Source organism: Balaenoptera musculus, chromosome 21 (genome assembly GCF_009873245.2).
Source record: "Balaenoptera musculus isolate JJ_BM4_2016_0621 chromosome 21, mBalMus1.pri.v3, whole genome shotgun sequence".
NCBI classification, from domain to species: Eukaryota; Metazoa; Chordata; class Mammalia; order Artiodactyla; family Balaenopteridae; genus Balaenoptera; species Balaenoptera musculus.
Window position 1 is genome coordinate 6,886,721 of NC_045805.1, and position 21,991 is coordinate 6,908,711.

Below are 21,991 nucleotides of genomic sequence, written 5' to 3' on the forward strand. Positions count from 1 at the left end.
AGAGGTCAGATTCCAAGCCGTGGTCTGGACCACAGATAAACCAGCCTAATGACCAGCTAGATTTTTGCCTAGACAGTAAATTCTATAGTTGAGTCAGACAACAGGCTCCGGAATGGACGGATCTATAAATCTGCAATATTCTTGAATATTTTGAAGGTTTATGAGTCTCACACACAAATGTCTTATCAAATCAACATTAATCTGAATCAACTCAAGTCATGGAGCTGTTACTATCAGGAAAAAACTTAGGCACTTGGATGTAATAACTGGTGATCACATTCCAGTGTATAAATAATACAATAACTGCATCAGAATCCTTTTTAAAGAAATAAAACATGCCCTACCAATACCTGTAACGTTCACATTATTTATTTCTTTTACTAGGTATGGAGAGATCGATAATAGTTATTTTTTTCTGTATTTTAGAATTTTATATAAATGGCATCATACTGTATGTGTCCTTCCAACACAATCTTTCAAAGATTTATCTGGATTAATGCTTGTAGACTGAGGTCATTCCTTCCCGTCCCAAACCCCGGGCCTCTAGGTAAGGGTATTAAAAGCCCAAGCCTAGTCCTTCAGGTGTAGGTGCGGATGCCCACTGCCCCGCCGCTGTGCCATGCAACGGCCTCCCAGGTCCCCACCTTACCTTAGTGCACACACCACTATAGCTTTACATTTCCTTTCTGTCCCTGGGACTTAAAGGTTTCCTTTTTATCTAGCTCCACTGAGTACTTAAAATTTGGGGTTACGTTTGAAACAAAAAGACTTTTTTTTTATTTAATAAATTTATTTATTAATGGATTTTTGGTTGTGTTGGGTCTTCGTTGCTGCACGCGGGCTTTCTCTAGTTGCGGTGCGCGGGCTTCTCATTGCGGTGGCTTCCCTTGTTGCGGAGCACGGGCTCTAGGCACGTGGGCTCCAGTAGTTGTGGCTCATGGGCTCCAGTACTTGTAGAGCACAGGCTCAGTAGTTGTGGCGCACGGGCTCAGTAGTTGTGGCTCACGGGCTCTAGAGCGCAGGCTCAGTAGTTGTGGCGCACGGGCTTAGTTCCTCCGCGGCATGTGGGATATTCCCGGACCAGGGCTCGAACCCGTGTCCCTTGCATTGGCAGGGGGGGTTCTTAACCACTGCACCAAGGGAAGTCCCCAAAAGACTTTCTTTGTTAGGCAGAGGGGAGCCTGAAGCAGCCTGGTCCACCGTGTTGCTGGCACTGGATGGAAGGTGATCCTGGGCCGATGAGAGCCACCCATCGATTCTTCAGGCTCTGACTTTTCCACACTTCCAACTGTCCCGTGGGTCTCCTAGTCACGTCTGTGGGTGACTGGCCCTTTCCCACAGCACAGGGGAAGAGGAGTAAGAAAGTACGTAAAAACATGTGCCCCAGGGGCTACGGTTCCGCCAGTGTAGAGGTGGAAAACCACACTGCCACCTGCCAGGGCGGCCCCCTCCACTCTCAAGAAGGCCCACACACATCTGCTTAAAATGAGCACGATGTGACTCGCGGATTAGCCAGGATTTGTAACTCCGCGGTGAGATAGGGCCACCTGGCTCCTAATTCCTTCTGTGTTTCACTTTCACAGGCTGGTGGTTTGATGCCTGTGGTCCTTCCAACCTGAACGGAATGTACTACCCACAGAGGCAGAACACAAATAAATTCAATGGTATTAAGTGGTACTACTGGAAAGGGTCCGGCTACTCGCTCAAGGCCACGACCATGATGATCCGCCCAGCAGATTTCTAAATGCCTGCGCACACCTGAGGAACGGTGTCTTCCAGTTTTCAAAGACTTAATCCCAAAGCTCTGGAAGACACAGCTGCATGCTGCCTCCCTATCCAGCTCGGACAGACTGCCCGCGCTCCAGACCGAGGGGACCCGCGAGCTCCCAGTTAGAGCCCCATCAACGTCACCCCTTAAACCCGCATCACTCAACGAACCGAAGCACAACCCCCAACGAGCCACAGCCTGGCATGGTGACCTGGTAGAAAGCCTACGGGAAGATAAATTTAAGCTTGCGAATGAGACTGACAATTTACAGGCTCTGTTGTCACAACCAAGAATGTTATGTGCGAGTCGATCAGTAAATAACTGGAAAACAGAACACTTATGCCATATAGTAGAGATAACCTTGGAACTGCATTCTTCTGAGCACTGTTTATAGACTGTGTAAATATCCATATGTCCTGAATTCAGCACCACTATCGTAATTAAAAGGAAGGAAAAATTCTCGAAGCCATAAAAATATACTATATATTCAGGGATTTTTATGAGAAGTGGTTATTAGCGGTTTAATATTTGGAGAAGGAAAAACATACTTAACGCATTTTTACTCCTCCTCGTAGGTGCTTTAAATTTTCATTTTGAGAACAGCATATTTGCATAGGCATTGATAGGTTAGTTTTAAGTTAATGCTCAAATATATATATTTCAAGTTTCTATGGTGAAAACTTTCAGGATCTCTGAAATTATTAATAGAAACGTGTTCTTTTAGTATATATGAAGATTGTACTATTTTTTTTCAGCCTCGCTGTTAAATATGAAGGGATTTTTAGTAATTAAATATAACTTATTAGGTGAGATGACCGCATTTAACTTTTATGATATTTACAACATTGTAACATGATTCTGAAACAAATGATTGTGCCTTGTGACAAGGAAAATCTTGACTTTTAATGATGAAGAAAATTATACATTTAATTTCATGACAAAGAGGCTTTCCTATATTTTACTCACTATTCTAATACAAAAGTCTTTTTTCTCTTCTACTAAGATGTATTTTAGGGAAGTAGGCTACAATGTAGTTTGTGGTTGAGAAAACCCTTCCATTTAAAACACTTACAAAGCTATACTTCTCAAGCTGGATTCACCCCGGAAGTTATTTAGGGGAAAAAATAATTTGCGTTACTAACATTAACTTAAATCTTACTAGGCTTAAACCACCAGCAAATTTAAAAAAAAAAAAAGAAAAGTGTTCTGGGGCGCAAAACCAAAATCTGATATTTATAGCATATTCAAATGTTTACAGAAAATTTTGAGAGCACAGATTTAAGCTCAGGACTGCGAAACCTTAAACTCCTAGAGTTTTAACTCCGTTTGAAGTTTTCATCGTACAATTAATACTAATGAACATTTGAGTAATGCTTCATAATTTGGAAGCAATTTCTCATATATTCGCTTTTGAGTCAGCTACTAGGACGCTTAGAGCCAAATTTGCAGCCAGCGTTTACCTGTGTCTGTCTTCACCTTATACTGTTCTACCACTATTTTTTTTCTTTATTCCATTTTTCTTATCTAATTTATTTTATCCCCACACCCCCCTCTTCCCAGCTTAGTTTTATGACACTCAGGTGTTGCTGAGTTAACTTATGGACTCTGGACAAGTCAGGCCCTCTGCTTTTCCACAATGCTGCACTTTCCCAACAAATATATTAACGAGAACATAACCTCCCATCCCAGAACAGGTCCTCTTATTACATGTAAGAAGGCATCATAAAGTTAACAGAGGTTGAATTTATACACAGCTTTGTATCAAGCTAAAAAACATCTGATAATAAGAAAATATCACCGCTTCAAAAGGAACAATAAATTTCCATGACATCTCAATGACCACATGACAGACACCAAGGTGGGGAAATGATAATACAGGAAAAATTGGCAACAACACACTTAATTTATATTCACTTGCCCACGTAGGCAGATAAGGTGAGTTTCAAAGACAAACCTTACTATGTTATTCAGAGTTACGTATACTCTCTCATGACAGCGAGTGGGGGAGAATTTGCGTTTTTACTTTACACTTCAACTCCTTACCCGGTATTTCAAACAAAGAGTCTTGCTGAGAGGAATTTTTTCTCTCCTTAAGAAAACATTTATAAAGTCCATAGCAAATCAAAACAGCAATCTCAAAAATGAAAACAAAAACAACCCAACAACTAGAAAACCACAGCGACTGGAGGGCAGAGTTCAACTTCTCACTATGTGATAGTCATATGGCATACTCAAACAATTAAAAAACATGAAGACCACTCACAGATTACAAAGCATCATTTACCTTTCAGGTATTAATCTTTTGAAAGGATAAAACGTCACAAACCAGTTAACATTTGAAAACAAAAGCCAACTTCTGCACAATCCTGCTTCCAACTAAATCTGAAATTACCTACTTATTAATCTTTAAAACAATTAGAACCTGGAACTTTCCCATTAAGCATTTGAAATACCTGAAAATCAGTAAAGCTGAAGCTGAGTTTCAGGAAAAATATCAAAACAGAAAGACCACGTCATAATGCTAGCAGGCCACAATTTTTATACCTATCACTTCTATCTCTGTTAACAGTAACAGCATTATTTTTTGAGGCAGTAAGCAATATATAATTGTATCTTCTCAAGAATCTAGTCTTTTTTCATTTTTGTTTTTCTCAATCCTGAGAACTTTTATACTTAAATTTTTTGAGATTACATTTCTCACAACTTTTTGAGGAATGTTCTCACATTCTCACATTTATTCTCACAAACACAAAATGTGTTAAGTTCTGCAAATATGTCTTTTTAGTTATAGGCATAATTGCTCTTGATTTAATTTAAAAAACTTGAGTGTATAACTATGCTAATAATGACTTCCTGAAAATACCAAATTGTATTTAGCACCATAAAATAATATGTGACTTACAGGAGCTGCAGGGAAGTAGTTTGACTGTTCGAACGGTTCCTCGGAAATCCGATGACCCATTTCCAAAGACCACAGTACCTATAAGTGACAGAAGAAGCAGAACATTTTTTATAGACTTATTAGGCTTTTAGTGGACAATAAACCATTTTGAAGATATAGCAAAACCAAAATAAACAAACAAAAAAACCCTAGCAGTAACTACATACTACATTGGTCTGAAGTACATGTGTCTTGAACACCAAAGTGCCATCAGAATCTTCAGGTTGCAAAAATGTTACAAATATTAATAAATGCTTGGATAAGAAAAAAGTCTCCTGATGGCTAGAAGTCTGGGTTATTATCCTAGTGAGGATAACCACCCCGTTTCTAAACATATGAAATACTACGTCTTCCTAAATTCCAGTTTCCAATTTAAGGAGTCATTATAGACAACCCTTAGTAAATAATACAGAATTTTATTAATTAAAAAAAACCCATGTATTAGGAGAAGATAGATCATAAGCCTAAATTCAAAAAGCAAACCTTTTGGTGTGTAACTTTATTTCTATCATTAGCTAATGTTTTTAGGAGAAGTTCTCCACATACATGTTTGGAAATCCTTCTCACACTTTGGAAGAGTAAAATGTCTCATAAACAAGCTTTCATCATCATCGTTAGAACCCACACATTTTTAAATAATCAAAACAATGTTTTCATTTTTAATTCAACATTTGAGATTCTGCGCTCATCTCTACTCTATGACCAAACTCCTTGAAAAGCTTTATGTTTCTATGTACCAGTAGAATTTTACAACTAAAATAATCAAGCTGAATTACATAACTCACACTGATCTTTTTATCTGCAATTTCCTTCTTTGTTACATTCAGTAAATCCATTTTATTTTTTTTTGGCCCTAGAGTTGCTATGTAAAACTCAAGGGTTTTTTTGCTGAATTACCAGGAATGAGGTATAAGTCTTCCTTTTTGGTAGTTCCTAAAGTTCAGAACCATCTATGGGCTATCAGTCTGAAATATTTCCTTTTTTATATATTAAACCTAATACTTATCCAACATGAGACAGCAATGTTTTGTTTCTAAGAAAAAGTGAGCATGATAATGGAATAAAGACAAGAACGGAATACAGAATCTGAATGATCATTCTCAGCACTGGCCCGGATCTTACTTTCAATAGATGCATTTACTTGTTCAACAACTATTTCTTTCTGCTCACTATCCATTCATCTGTGAACAACTTATTGAGAGCCTACCATGAATAAGAGTCCAAGCTGGGTCCTGGAAACCCAAACCCAAACCTAGAAGGGTTTACCCTCTTGCAGGAGGCATGGCAGCAACCAAATGCTGGTTCCTCCAAAGCAGGGCTGTGCAAACCTGTGGTAGGAAGCAAACTAACTCGGGCTAGGAAAACCAAGAAAGGGTCCACAGATGGGCTGACATTTAAACTGAGTAAAAGCTCATCAGGCAAAGAGATAGACAGTGGGAAGGGGAGAGGGTATTCTGGAAGAGGGAGAATACCATGTGCCAAGCCAGGATTAAAGTAGCTTCTATTTTTTTGGCTGCAGTAGAGGGAGCTTTGGAAGAAGTGGTAAGAAAATAGGGTTGGCTGGCTGCATATGGTAGGGAAGGTATGATAATATACCCTGTCCTACCCCTGTGTGCTGAGGACATCAGTGCAAGCACAACTGTTGGGCAGGAGAATCAGAAGACAAGCCAGGAAAGACAGGACAAACAGCTCCATGGGCACTGGGCCCAAGATGATATAGAGAGACGGAAAGCAATGAGTTGGGTTCTCAGGGACCCTGTTCAATCTTCAATAGATTTGTGTGTAGACAAGCATTTTGTCATTGAAGTCCCTTTTGGTTTCCCCCTGATTTTTACTGTCTAACAAACATTACAAAAAAACAAACAAACAAAACTTACCTTAATAAGTCCAATGAAAGAAGGTATTAGAAAATTGGTAACTCTACACTGAAATCATGTTTGTACACACAGAAAACATGGTTAATGGGTGGTTAAAATAACCCATTGAAGTAACAGTGTTTACCTTACTCTTATCAGTCGATGTATGTTATCATTTACAGAAGACACACTAGTTCCCTACAAACTCATGTGATTAGCCCAGGAAGTAAATTGTGGAAAGTTTCAAAATCAGGTTCACTTCAAGACATGAGGCATGTGGAAGACTAGTATAGTGAGAAACACAATGTAGTAGTGAGAGAGTCCAGGGAACCAGTCTTAAAAATGGCTGTGGCATTTGAGTTCAAATGTAAGCCACATTAAAATATCAACTGAATTTAAACAATCTCTTGGAGAAAATGTATGTTCTCTGAATTTGTCCACTTCTAAATGTTATAAAAATAAAACCATAAGGCATCTACAGTAGCATTTTGGTAAGTAAATTAATAAATTTAATTTATGTAGGCATCCCAGGAATGAGTACTGTACAGAGATAGCAAAAAACCACTAATTTGATTGTAATGAAATCATCAAATCAGAAATAGAGTGTAAATTTTTTCGCTTTAGTTCTTTCATTAGCTAGACTTATCTTTACCTTACTAGAGTGTTCAAAATAGGGAAAATCTACTCTGCAAGATGGCAGTTAAGGCTGCAAGTGTAGTTAAAAATAAAAGGTTAACCTGAGATATTTATAATAATATACGTGATAGAATGAAAATAATTGAGAAGCTATATAAAGCAAGGAATTGGGTTGCATGAATACAGAGGATCAAATCCCATGTGGATAGCCCTTAAAATGAGGACTGAGTTATTTCAGCATCCACTGCAAATGAATATGATATTTTTGGCATTGTAAAATTATCACTTGTAAAACTTGGACCTTGTTGATGAATTTAAATAGGACCCATTTTCTTGCCTTATTATTAGATTAATAGTTAATGATGAGACAGCTTTCCATAATGTAAGACTGACTTTGCAACTAATTCCATACCAGGCAAAATGCAAATGGTTTTCTCTCGTTTTATATCCACCTAATCGTTCTCCTTGAACAGGGTGAGGAGAGTAACTAGAGTCAACCCAAGCCAGACAAGGGCTCTGAGAGTAAATGCAAGTCAAGAATAGCATCAAACACAAAGGAGAAAACGAAGCCAACTATGTAAACATAGCAAAGTGAGCATAACTTATTTTCACCATCTCACAAGACTCAGCTAAAATGATGGAGCTAAGAGGAATGGGAAAAGAGCCCACTGCAGATAAAAGCTGATGATGTTTTGAAAGTTGCAAAGCAAATGGATAAATGGTAACTGACTTAGAAGAGCAAAGAAACCTCGAGCTTAAACGTCTAGAGAGGGAGTCAGTAGGAAGCATCCAATTCCCTCCGCAGATTCCCAGAAAGGCCGGGACACTGGGGGTACTAGAAAGCTCTGAAAATGCGGTGTAGAACAGGGTGAAAAGGAGAAATCTCCTACCTCCACCCTCCTGCGCACCCTCCTCTGGAATAAGACAAAAGTAAAGTCAGACAGGCTTTTCTGGGAGCAGTGGTGAGAAGTAGCAGGGAAAACCTCCAGCACAGCCCTCACCCCGAGACACGAGCACAGAACCCCATGGCAGGACAAGGGCCTTTCTTTTCTGGAGAAACAAATCAGCCCAGGGAAAAAAGACCTACAGATACTGACACGTGGACCTCCCTCTATCAAATACCTCTATCATATCAGATGATCTATACACTCAGATAAACAGAATTTCAATCAGCTTTTCAGTCCTCAATATTAAACATAACTTTCTACCCATTTGATAAAAGCCTCTAGCATGCAAACAGAGACCAGACCAAACAAAAAGGGGATTCCTGGGATCACAGTGATGGGAAGTCCCAGGATAACAGCTGCTCTGTAGACCTAGGGAGAACCAGTCTCACAGGGAGCAGAGCAACAAAGGGGTTCATGGGTGGTGTCTCCAAGAGAAATAAATGGGATTGGAAGATTATCTAATGTGTAGACAGTTTTGGAGAAAAACTACAATGCTTTTTAGAAATTCTTGTGGTGAGTTAGTGATAGGTACATAGAAAACTAAGCAGTGAAAATGATTGTCAATGATTAGCTCAACAAAAACAAACAAAAATGGGGCTTCCTTGGTGGCGCAGTGGTTGAAAATCTGCCTGCCAATGCAGGGGACATGGGTTCGAGCCCTAGTCTGGGAAGATCCCACATGCCACGGAGCAACTAGGCCCGTGAGCCACAACTACTGAGCCTGCGCGTCTGGAGCCTGTGCTCCGCAACAAGAGAGGCCGCGATAGTGAGAGGCCCGCGCACCGCGATGAAGAGTGGCCCCCACTTGCCGCAACTAGAGAAAGCCCTCGCACAGAAAACGAAGACCCAACACAGCCATAAATAAATAAATAAATAAATAAATAAATAAATAAATAAATCCCATTTAAAAAAAAACAAAACAAAACAAACAAAAAACAAACAAAAATGACCAGAAATGGAATAGAATCATAGTACACTCTATGGCTCAGCTCAAACAGCATTCACATAGTCATCCATGTGTGCATGTAAATGTGAACAAGTATGTCTTTATATGCATATATAACATGTTAAACAAAAATCAGAACCATACTGGGTAGATGGGGAGGGGATGTGTATGTCACAGTGAAAGCTATACAGTCATATTTTAATCTTCCATAGAAGGAAGCCTATAGATAACGTCTAAAAGTGATTTAAAAAAAAAAAGCAGAAAAAGCATTTTATTTAGAAATATGTAAATTAAATATCAGAAGGATATTGTAGGAGTGAGAATCTGGGCTGGGAAACAGCAGGGCAGGGAGTGCCATTTCTATTAGAAGCCTCATAAATTACACTTGATTCTGAAAACATTTTGGTTTGGGTAATTTTACCCTTACGAAAGAGTTGCCACAACAATACAGAGTTCTCATTTACTGGTCACCTAGATTCCTCTATCGTGTGAGTCTCCAACCTTCTCTTTCAAAAGTGCTTCGCACCTAGAACCAGCTGTCAATATCTACAAAAACATCTTGCTGGGCTTGTAACTGGAACTGAGTCGATTCTAGAGTTCAAAATGGGGAGAACTGACAGCTTTAAAAAATACCGGGTTTCCCAATTCATGAACATAGTATCTCTCTCCTTTTATTTAGGTCTTTTAAAATTTCTTTCTCAAGAATTTTGTAGTTTTCAGCATACAAATCCTGCAAATATTCTGTCAGACCTAAAGTTAAATATTTCAGCTTCTGGAGTTGCTAATATAAACAGCATTTAAAAAAATTAGAATTCCAGGTGTTCATTGCTAGTACACAGAAATACAACCAAATTTTGTATATTGACCTTGTATCCTGTAACCTTGCTTAACTCAACTTACTAGCTGTAGGAGCTTTTCTGTAGACTTGTTGATATTTTCTAGGTAGACAATCATGTCATATGTAAACAGACAGTTTTATTTCTTCCCTTCCCAATCTGTGTGTATATTTTTTTCTTACCTTATTGCACTGGCTAGAACTTCCAATACAATGCAGAAGAGGAGCAGTGAGAGCATTAAAGTTGCTTGGACAACTTTGTGAGGCAGATTAATTTGGTTTACTATAATAGCATAAACCCAAATTGCTCTTGTTTATAAATTAATGTGTCTATGTAAAGCACAAGGGTTTTTTTTGTTTGTTTGTTTAAGTAAAAAATGGTCTATTGTTATTTGGTACTGGTGCTGGCTAACTGTCACAAGCTTTTATTAGGTTCTTCAACTCTCTATTCCTCATAGAATAATTAGAACATTCTGAAGGATCGAAAGAACTAAATGCCACTTTCTGGATCAGAACCAAATTAATTTTTTTCTTTAACATTCATTTTCATTTCTTAATATTTTGAGAAATTTTCCCAAGAAATTTTCTTTAGCTGTCTTAAAAATTAATTTATTCACAGAGCATTTAATAAGCAAAAACACTAAACAAGGTACCCTTAATTTTTCGTTTCTCAAAAAAAAAAAATTAAAGAGAGGGAAAACAACAGTTATTTCCATGTACAAGTGATGTGAGAAGGATGAGCAGAAAGTAACCTGTAAGAGGGATTTTAGGTTGCACTTGAAAAACTGAATGATGATGATTCACTGCTGGTGTCGATAATTACAGCTTCAATAGAAAGCTGATTTAACTTACTTGGGAGTATTACTAATCGTGTTGAAACCATTTATTAACATTCACAATGTCTTACTGTAATTGTAATAGTGTTTATTCCAAGTTTCTAAATAGCCAGGCTAACCAATCAGTATTTTTGGACTTGTCTCCAGACCATACCACCTACCATATATAATTGTTAAATTCAACTGCAGTTTTGGTACTAAGAATACTAGTAAGAACATAGCAGCTAAAGAAAAAAATGGGGGGGGGGCTTCTTTGTGGGAAAAGTCAACAATATTCTTTGCATACAGAAGACTTCATATTGTATAAAATGCCAACTGAGTGATTAAAATTCAAATCTGATGGTTAGAAACTTGTGCCACAGATTTAACCAATGGGAATCCTGTTAATTTCAAACAGGTCGAAAGTACACGTTATTTTCTCCTTTACTCATTGAAAAGAGATTGGGCTTGTCTTCATCACCCTATGCCCTTCCACCCTTCCCCACACCAACTGGGGTAAAAAACTTGGTTGTGAGAGTCTGTGGAGGTATGGAAACATATATTCAGCATTTGCAAATTTCTTCTTTCCTATCCAAGAGTAACAAAAATGGTCCTCACTAATTTTTTCGCTATTTTTAGCTAACAACAGAATTATAAAAATTAAATTATATTTTTCCTGTCAGATCTCATAGACTCTTTGCCTCAGTCATGAGAGTAACTGATTCTCTCAAACAACAAAACTTTTAGAGAATTTGCTACTAGGTCCATTGTTTCAACTTTTTCTAGAGGGAGAATAGCAATCTTTGTGTTTCTTCCACAAACAGACGGTATAATGTACTGGTTAAGAACACAGAACCCAGACCACTGGGTTAAAGCAATGTCCATCTCTTCACAGTTTTGCGACAAGAAGCAAGTCAGTTAACCTTTCTGTCACACGAAAACATTATACATCATCACAGATTACAAAAATATCTGTGTAGTTAATGAAATTGCTGTGGCAATAAAGTTGTTTCTAGGTTAAGCTTCAGGAGAAAAAATTGGGGCTATCAATAGCATAACTTTTAATAACCATATAATAGGGTGCTTAAGTCCTGAACACTTTGGAGCCAGAAAGCAGAGGAGGTCTAGTCTCCCAGAAGGACCAACGTGAACTGGCAAAGTTTCAAGGTAACGATGTTTGTTCCAAAATAAGTATTTCCAACACTTCTCAGAACACCAAGAAATGCTTTCTATAATGCCATCAAGTCATTTTAAAAATACAAACCTAAGTAGTCTCCCTCAATGAGGCAATTTTCCATGTGATTTTTAAAATTCAGGTGAAATTCACATAATACACAAGTAACCCTTTTAAAGTGTACGGCTCAGTGGTATTCAGTTTATTCACCACGTTGTGCAACCACTACCTCCTTCTAGTTTCGAAACTGTTGCGTCAGCCCAGGAATACACCCCGCACCCATTAAGAGATTACTCCTCATCCTCTCCGGTCCAACCCGGTAACTACTAATCGGCCTCTGTCCGAGGATCTTCCCCTTCCATATCCATCATAGGAAAGAGACCCCACAGTATGTGATCTTTTGGCTTCTTTCACTTGGCATCGTGCTTTCAAGGTTCACACGCGTTATGATTTGAATGAAGACTAGTGACGGGTGTCAAAAAGTCTTGTCTACTAATATTAGTAAATCAATATCACCTGAGTGCCCACTGGACACTCACTGCCTTCCTCGTCACACAGCTGGCGAGTGGCAAGGGTGGCAGCAAAATTCACTCTCTTAGCCATTAACCTTTTAAAAACACACAAGGTGGTGCGCAGTCCCAGAATGAGTACATCAAAGTGTAAGGCAGCAAAAATCAAAATATCCCCTAGGCTATCTCTGGAAGTAGATGCCAGAAAGTCTGTGGGCTACGAATGGAGGAAAGCTGAATTCAAATCCAAAATCCACCATGTTCAAGCGCTGTGATCGTGAGCAATTTATCAGAACTGTTCAAGTCTCGGTTTCCACAAAGGACTGTTATACTGACAAGCTGAGCGTAGGTAAGTCTCCTGACAAGACGGCCCCACCTCTTTAACTTTTCTACGTGACTAGCATCTTCTGGAAGCAGCACCATCTCCACCCTCAGACACGCTCACTGGGCGCCAGCCCCTCCTTACGTGGTCCTGGGACCAGCAGCATCTGGGAGCTGCGAGCAGATGAAGAACCCGAGACTCAGACCCACCGAATCAGAATCTGCATTTTAATAAGAACCCCAAGTGATTCACATGTTATTAAGGTTTAAAAAGCACTGCTCCAGCTGTCTCAGAAAAGGGGGTGGGAGGAGCACAGAAGGAAACCCAGAACTTAACACAGTGTATTTAACCAAGGAGGAAAAAATAAGCAATAAAGTACTAAAAATAAGTAGTTAAGAATTCTTCTTTTTAAGAGATACTAACTGACAGAGACTAAATACCAGATGGTAAGAGGAAAGAGAAGCTACATGTTGATATGTACCTTCCTACAAACAAGTTTGGCTATATCATATGCAGGCATTCAAGTTAGATTTATTCCGCTTATATTTTACCCCATCTTTTCAGGCTGCAAAAATGAAAAATGGATTACTCTTGGATTTCAGAGCTTCACTGCTCATGATTAGCCACTTTTTACATATTACTAAGTAGAGAGCAGGGTGACCCAGAATTTTACCAGTGTAGTTAAATGTGAAGTCCAAACATCTTTATAAATAACACAAGCTCCACTTTTCTTATCAAAACGAAAACAAAGAAATAAATATAACACATTCCAATGTAACTAAAATAAATAGCAGAAACATCACTTCGCCGTATGAAAACAGAGTAGAAATTATTATTACCATCCCTGACAATAAACCAAATATTATGGCTACTAGCAGCAATCTCTGTTTTTTGTTCTTTATGTGAATTTGAGTTCTAGAGATTTTTTTCATAAATGAGCATCAGGTCATCTTATTTTCATGAATTTTAATGAGAAACACATGAACTACATGGACATTTCTGTAATTTATAATGATGTACAGTATTTTTAAACGACATTTTTAGCTCATCAGAGGCAAGAATAAATTCCAAGATTTTTAAAAGAAATAACAGTAGGTTTAGTCATCCATCAACTCACACATTGATTCAACTAGAAAGTGCTGTGTTCCACGTCCCATCCTGAGTCCTGGGCCACATAAGTAAAGACAGGCACAGCCTCTGCCCTCAAAGAGCTTGTAATCACTAAATAAATAACCAGGGTCTGCTAAAAAGGGGCTGCTTTAATGTTTCAAACCGTCTCTGTTTCGCCCCAGTCCCTTGGGCTAAGGAGGGGTATGGCTGTCTCTATGCGAGGTTTTCTTTTTGTTTTGTTTTTGGGGTTTTTTTGTTTTTTGTTCTACATGAGTTTTACTACCAAAAATACTGTCCACAGTTTAACAGTTGAAATAAGTGTTCTACTTTGATAGGCATCCACAGAATATTAGAAATGCCTAAAAGGAAAAAAGTCCTGTGCATAGTATTAATGCCTGTATACTAGTCTTTCTTGTTTTGCTGTCATCCGATGAAACCAAAATAAAAAAGAGTTATAGGAAACAAAGTTCAGTGGAGATGTGCTTCCCTATTCACTGAAGGACCCTCTCCAATGGTGTGCGATATGGCACATAGCAGGTAGCCTGCAAGGAAGGCAGGATGGACCATGTGAAGGACGGAAGCACTTCATTCTGCCCCAGCGTCACGAGAGCCCACAACCAGAGATCACACAACTGCATTTATGTGTCAAGGCTAATGTCTGTGAACTCCCTGAGAACCACCAGTGTTTGATAAATTATTGGGTTATGCAGAACTTTAATATTCAAGCACAGGATATTTGTTCTTGCAAAAGAACAAGGACCAATTTAAAAGAACTAAGAAGTAGATCTATCAGGCATCTAAGGCAAGCTGCTATTTCAGTTGACAAAATCACTTTTTTTCTTTTTTTTAAAAATAACTTTATTTTATTTATTTATTTTTGACTGCATTGGGTCTTCGTTGCTGCATGCAGGCTTTCTCCAGTTGTGGTGAGCGGGGGCTACTCTTCATTGAGGTGAGCGGGCTTCTCGTTGCGGTGGCTTCTCTTGTTGTGGAGCACGGGCTCTAGGCATGCAGGCTTCAGTAGTTGTGGCTCGCGGGCTCAGTAGTTGTGGCTCGCGGACTCGAGCGCAGGCTCAGTAGTTGTGGCTCACGGGCTTAGTTGCTCCACGGCATGTGGGATCTTCCCGGACCAGGGCTCGAACTTGTGTCCCCTGCATTGGCAGGCGGATTCTTAACCACTGCGCCACCAGGGAAGCCCGACAAAATCACTTTCAGTTACGTATTTCTTATTCTCCAGTTAAAAAAAAAGAGCCTAAAAGGTTTTCTGTAGAGAACCTTCGAGGGCAATGAATTTTAGGAGAAACACATTGTGTGGATCATACATAAAAAGTATCAGGTAGCAAAATGTTGTCAATTACAGTTTTTGAAAAACATACAATAGTTTTTTTAAATCCAGTATTTCTTACATCCTCTCTCTTCAAAAACCTAATATTTCCACTAAAGCCCAATTCACAGAGGGTACTTGTGCAGGGATGAACAGAGCTCAAGTATGATGTTCTGTGGCAATCTATTCTAACTCAGGAATAGAGCTTAGAAACCTAAAAGAATGCACAGTTAACAATGTCCCCAAGGTCACCGACAGATAATCTCAGTGATGGAGAGCTGACCCTAATTTTCGAAAAGTTCCACAGAATGAAATCATGGTTGCATTTTCTGATGAGAACCTGAAGGTAAGATATTCTGTGCTGCTGTTTAAGGAGAGCACTGCTTCACTGGGATGCCAGAAACACAGGTGAAAGTTTAGGAATTCAACACAAAGTTGCAAAGGTTAAATAATAAATATGTACCTTTAGGTATAACTGAAGTTTTTTCTAAAAATGAACTTTGAATTTGTGATCCCATTCCACATGGACTAAGTTGAGGTCCTAGAATTCTCAAGCATAAAGCAAGGAAGAGATAATCTGAGGTTAAGAAAAGGTAAGAACTGGCATCTCTACTTAGCTGCCCTTAGTTAAACAAAACAAAACAGAAGCAGTGAGACCCCGGAAGGCCGTATTTTGAAAAGCAACAAGCCCCGCACAAGGGGAATCACTGGGTTTTCTCATGTGTAGCCTCGTGCGTTTACAGTGTTTGCCAAATACGGTACCTTCTGCTTTAACATACACAACCTTAATCTAGTATTTTTTTTCCCCCTGCTAAAGCCAATAGATTCAGGTGCTTCACCAGACCAATTCCAATTCATCATAACAAAACCAAATTGTCAGGCCCCAGGAATGCTGTCTTTCAATGTGCCACGCTACGAGGCTTGAGTCACATTTCATGCTGTCCCGTCCAGACGCCAGGAGGTGCAGAGACAGTTCTACACTCACTGTTTCCACTTCTTTTCTTACTGTTAACTCTTCAGCCCTCCTTATCATTAAGCCTGATGCTTCCAAGGTCTCTGACCACATCCCTCTGGTCAAACCTAATGGTCATTTCTCTGTCCTTACCCTCTTCGCCTTTCAGTGGAATTCGGCACCGCTGAACACACGCTCTGCTTTCTGAGACGGCTCCCATTTTGCCTGAGAATCAGTTCTCCTGGTGGTCCACCTCTGTCACCACCTGATCCTTCTTGGTTTCGCTAGCTGGCTCTTCTTCCTTCTCCCCAACTTCTACAGGTTGGCACAGCCCAGGACCCAGTCCTAAGCTCACTTCCCTCCTCACTCCCCAGGTACCACAGTTTAAATACCACCTATGTGCTAATGGTTCCCAATTGGATATTTACAGCCCTAACCTTTGCCCTGAATAAACAAACAAATAAATACTGAATTACAGAAAATATAATTTGATATTTATATTTTATACAATTTGATGTGATATCTCTATGTGGTTGTTTAATAGAAATCGCAAACCTAATATGTATAACCCAGAATTTTCTTATCGTACCCCAAACCCTGCAAACATTTTTCTCCCCCAGTACTCCCCATCTCAGTAACTGGTACCGCTGCCTACCCTACAGAATTCTCAATCACTTACAGCTGCTCAAGTAAAACATTTAGGCAGGAGGCACCTTGACTTCTCTATTTCCACACACCTGTGTTCTCCAGCCCTGTCAGATCTTCCTAGAAAGTGCACCAAACTGATCCCGGTCACGGCCATGGTGCTTTCCCACCTGGACGGTCGTTGACTGCCTGCTTCAGGGCCCTCTGCTCTTGCCTCCCTGCAATCCATTCTTTACACGAAGCCAGAGAGAGAAAAGCCGGCCGCCCTCTTGTTACTATACCCCGGTGGCTTCCCAAGCTCCTGGCCATGACCTACGAAGCCGAAGTCCTGTCCTCTGCGTCCCAACTAAGCGCCCCGGGCTGTGTCTCCTGCAGTCTCAGCCGTGGGACCTTTCCAGCACCTCTGCACAGCAGAAGAACCAATTATCGATGTGAAGCTACGAATTCCAAAATGACGGTGGAACTTCACTCATAACACAGTCAACGGCTGCGGTCCAGGACTTCACAGCCTCCTCCCCCTAAAGATGACTTTCACCCCTTAAACTCCAGCACGGGTCACTCCAAGGTGACACCCACAGTCCTGTTCACACAACTTTCCAAGGGTTCTCGAGAAGGGCAACACCCAAGCCCCGGACTTTCTAGGCGAATCACTTTTTCCTATCTGTCCTCAGTGGTGAGGCTATGCAGCTGGGAGAGCACAGCACCTCCAGGGTGGAGAGAGTACCCCAGGTCTGGCTGGGACAACAGGATGGCAGAGCTGGTGCAGGATCCCTACAGATCCACGACTTCCCGTGGCCCCAGGGTGTGCAGAGAAGGATCCTGGGCACCTTCCAGGAACCACTGCAAGTGAAAGGAGCAGAGGACAGCAGGCTCTGTGTCTGTCCACAAACAGAATCCATTATTTTAATGAGGAAAACTTTTAAATTAGGTGTACTTTGAGATGACTGTTTATAGCCAGTGCCTAGGGTAATACCTTTATCAAGACTGTTTCAAAGATTCACATCCAAGTCAGGTGACCTATTTTTCCTAGTGTCTCCACCACTAAACAGAACAATGTTTATTATCTCACAGGGTCCCGGAGACAGTGGATGGGAAAACGTTTTTTAAAGTATAAGTACTTCATTGAGGTATAATCTGCGGCAGAGTGAAAATAACTTGAATTAAGCCAATGAAGATTCAAAGACCCAAGCTGGAGATCTTATGTCATCAACGCCCAGCATGTGGTTGCAGCCAATAAATGTTTGCTGGAGAACTTAAGAAAACAGCTCACAAACCCTGGTGACAAGTGTGGTGTATAAAGTACATTCTGTCTAAAAATTATTCGAAGTTAATACGCCAACCTAAGGTTTAAAAAAAAAAAAGAGAGAGAGAGAAAATAGTTTCAAGACGATTCCTTTTGAACAGTCCCGGGAAGGCAGGGATGTACCAGAACACCAGTGAAAACCCCAGATTCCAGTCTGGTTCTACCACCGGCTGTAATTTTAGGAGGGTGACTAAGCAGTCTTCAGAGCAACACGACAGGCATGGGCTGCAGGAACTATGTTTCATTCTAATTCGGTTGTTTTATTCCGTGCTCACGCCAATAACGTACAATACGTCTTATCAAACTCATTGCCTACTGAGTTCAGTGTGAGAAAGCCAAAACTGAATCACATCATTTCAAGACAATTGACCCACTATGACATCATTTTTTGATTTATGAAACACTTGATTATAAAGTGTTTTTCTGTTCTTCTGTTGAGTTCACTGCCTTGAAATGTGGCTGCAGAACTGATTTAGCTTCTAAGCCCGGGATTTGCATTTACAGGTGATTTAGCTTTAAGACCCTCTATCAAGCCTTATTCAAAAACAGTCAGAATCAACACTTTTAGACCTGAACATAGAGGCTGAGTCACTCCTCTGCGTGTCTCTGAAAGGGGTACAGAGCTACATGTACTGGGAGCAGAGGGGAGAAGAGGTGACAGGGCCCCTCCCCTCCCTGGACAGAGGTGGCAAGTAGGCAGAGCGGAATCACAGGTGAGTCAGGAGGAGTGTGGCAGACACCAAACAAGTGAAAGTGAGACAATTCTGCTAAAGAATTCGAAGAGCCCACGCTTGAACAAAAAATAACAAACACACTTCAGTCTAAAGGGACACTTTGGTCAAACCGATTTCTCTGTTTTTCTGTTGTGTTACTTCCTGTCTCCTGTGAACAGGACATAGGCCTAATTTCTGTTTCTGATAGACAACTCAGTCACGAAGCAGGAAAAGCACAAGTTATTCTCTTTGCTGAAAACAGCAGAGTTAACAATGGAAGTGGGAACTGTAAACAAGCAGAAATCGCCAGCAGAGTTTTCACTCACACACACACACACACACACCAGATTAAGTAAAAATTCAAACTGAACTGTGTTATAAAATCACCATGATTTTTTGGCTATGACTAACTGGACCACATACAACTGTCTAATTTTGAAGAGCTGCTAGAATTCTCCTTCACAAAAAATTTCCAGAGAATACCACACAAACCCTGGAATAAAAGCATTCCCAGCAATGCTTTTCTTGGAGGCAAGTCCATGGCGCTCGCCAAGAGGAGTATTTTAAGAACCCCCCAAACTGCACTGGGGACAAGGAAAAAGGAGGCAGACCACAGGGCGAGAGTCACTCCTTTTGCACAAAGGCAACATGACCCTTCAAGTAAGTGTGTGGAGTCTTCAAACTTTGACCCTAAAAGAAGCTGCCGCCTGTGAAGCTCCTGTCCAAAGTCGTGAACAAGTTGCAGATGAGTTTTAAACTGTGCACGAAGCTTTAGAAACTAGCTGGTGTGGCTTTGTAAGCGGCAGGGGCAACTTCTGTCTCTCAAAAGAGTTTATCATGTTCGTCCGATTGATTTTGTTTAGAAAATTAATGGAGGAGGCCATTCAAGAAGCAGCGAGGATGTCTGTCTTATTTAAGATGGAGCTGAACAGGGAAAGGGATTCAGTTCATTTCTACGGTTTTTTTTTTAAGGCAATAATCTATATTAGTATCAATGAACACGTCATGCCCGCAAGAGGAAACCTGTGAGTCATCACAATTACATGACCAGGCATTTTTCTTTAAGCCACAGTGCATCCTGTGCTTTTTGATTTCCCAGGGGTTGGTGCTTTTCACAAATAGTGAGTGTTTGGGCATCGTTGGTAAGCTGTTTTCATAGAGAAACACAAATCCCAAAAGTATCCTTAAACTCTGAGAGCTCTCACTTGGAGTACTAGGACTCTGATGGTTCTGGAGAAGCTTAAAATAACAATATATGAAAATCAGTACCACGGTGGCTTTAGGAGAAGTGGTGTCTCAAATACACTGAAATCCGCAGGATCAGGAAAGAGTCTGTTCTTGGGTCCCCCAAAGGCCAGATGCAGATGCTTCTCCCTTTGTCCACCCAGACCACCCCTGTTCCAGCCTTCTCTCACAACCCCTTCCTCGATAAAGGGGCCCCGGAGCCTCTTCTCCTGTGAGCGCTGACAGCGTTTACAAGCTTTTGTGGATGTTCCCCAGGACCAGCCGTGGAACGGACAGGTCCACGGCCAAGGGTTCACTGGTCCAGAGCAAGTGTCTTTTGTCAATTTTAGGGTTAATACGTTCTTTCCGTATATAAGACCACGGGAACAGGATGTAAGAAGTGATTTTTACAGCTCTTGCAGGGGATGAATAAGTTACTTCTGTTGTAAGGCTAACATATGTTAGGTTCTTACTTTTTGCCAGTCACCGTGAGGCGCACCACACACCTTTAACTCTTAGCTTTCACACAATCCTGTGACGGACATCCTGTCGCTAGGTCCATCTCCCAGACGAGGAGCTGCAGCTCAGTGAGATGCAGCGTCTTACCTAAGGCTGCCCTGCGGGAAGGTTCCCGCCACCCAGCAGAGTCTATTCCCGTTTTATGTGGGGATGGATTAACTTTAAATCCCCAAATCCCGGGGCAGCCAGGTGGCTCACCATTTAACTGTCCCGTACTGAATTATTTTTTTTTTTATTGCAACTGATAAAACACTGGAGGCCTGGACATTGTGTTATAGTTCTGTGGGCCTTCCTCTATTTCAAAATAAGGTAAACGCACTGCTGATTTATACGTGGAAAATGATGACGACATAATGGAAATATATGGGAACCTCCACACAGAGCAAGCACGTATGGATTTACATTTGTGTGCGGATGTGTGTTTTCAATGCAATCATTTAAGGGCCTTGTCATCCCATTCTTTCTCTCTGAACAGCTACCTGCTGATTCCTGTCTTCTTAGTAGAAGGCACTGGATGTATGAGATACCAGACAAACAAAACATAGGACCTGTCGGAAGTTGGATCTTACAGAAGAACCGGTGGCTTAATTAGTGCCTTAGCAAGGGCAAAATGCTCTTAGATTTTGAGGCAGCTGCTTTGCCACTGTTTGAAATCACTATACTGGTAAGTAAAATGTGTTGTTTAAAATTACCACTTGAATGCTTTCCTGCACTAGTGTTAAAACCCCCGAGGAAGGCTCCAGGCTCAGCACTATGACAGCCCCGCCCCAGTCCTGCCCTTGCTCCTGTCCTGGGGGGTCCACACCTCACCCTCCCCCGCGGGTCAGCCTCGCTCCGGGCCAGCACCGGTGAGCACCGCGTCAGGAAGGACATGAACAGATTGGGGATGGTTGGAGGCCCAGGGCAACCTACTCTATTCTTTCTGTAAGCGTTTCCTTTTTAATTTTTCTCAATGTGCTCTGTTTCTGAACGGTCTGTCTCCTTATTTACAAGGACCTAAGCCCATTCTGAGGACTAGGAGTTTTACATGAAGGCTTGGGCAGGGTCCCTGCTGGGGGGGCCTCTGAGGGAGAACGTGGTCCAGGCCTCCCTCCTGGAGCTGCCAGGAATCTCGGGCTCCTTGGCTTGCAGACACGTCACTCCAAGCTCTACTCTTCACATGCCTTCCTCCTTCTGTGTCTTCCTAAACTTTTAGAAAGCCTGCCCTCACAGAATTCAAATCAATTAAAAGTCATCAGCCGGGGACACAATAAACAGTGTTACATGGCCTTTATAGAATTAATGCACTCGTGCATGTGGGAGAAGGCAGGATAATGGCGCCCACAGCTGTCCACAGGCGGGTCCCCAGGATCTGTGAATGTGTTACCTTCCACGGTGACAGGCACTTTACAGATGTGATGAAGTTATTGACCTCGAGATGGGAGATGCTCTGGTTTATCCAGGTGGGCTCCA

At 41.0% G+C, this 21,991-nt stretch overlaps 2 protein-coding genes across 11 annotated transcripts in view; one reads left to right on the plus strand and one right to left on the minus strand.

Annotated features, from left to right (window-relative positions):
• ANGPT2 (angiopoietin 2) overlaps positions 1-2,229 on the plus strand; it is a 53,596-nt gene extending 51,367 nt beyond the window's left edge. The window contains exon 9 of one of the 3 annotated variants that reach the window (XM_036838458.1): positions 1,584-2,229. In XM_036838458.1, coding sequence (XP_036694353.1) covers positions 1,584-1,744 — 161 coding nt within the window. In that variant the 3' untranslated portion in view covers positions 1,745-2,229. The remainder of the gene's footprint in view (positions 1-1,583) is intronic. The other 2 variants (XM_036838459.1, XM_036838460.1) reach the window with 2 other exon arrangements.
• MCPH1 (microcephalin 1) overlaps positions 1-21,991 on the minus strand; it is a 299,005-nt gene that overhangs the window by 194,277 nt on the left and 82,737 nt on the right. For all 8 annotated transcript variants that reach the window (XM_036838451.1, XM_036838453.1, XM_036838454.1 and 5 more), the window contains one exon: positions 4,671-4,748. In XM_036838451.1, the coding sequence (XP_036694346.1) occupies positions 4,671-4,748 (78 nt within the window). The remainder of the gene's footprint in view (positions 1-4,670; positions 4,749-21,991) is intronic.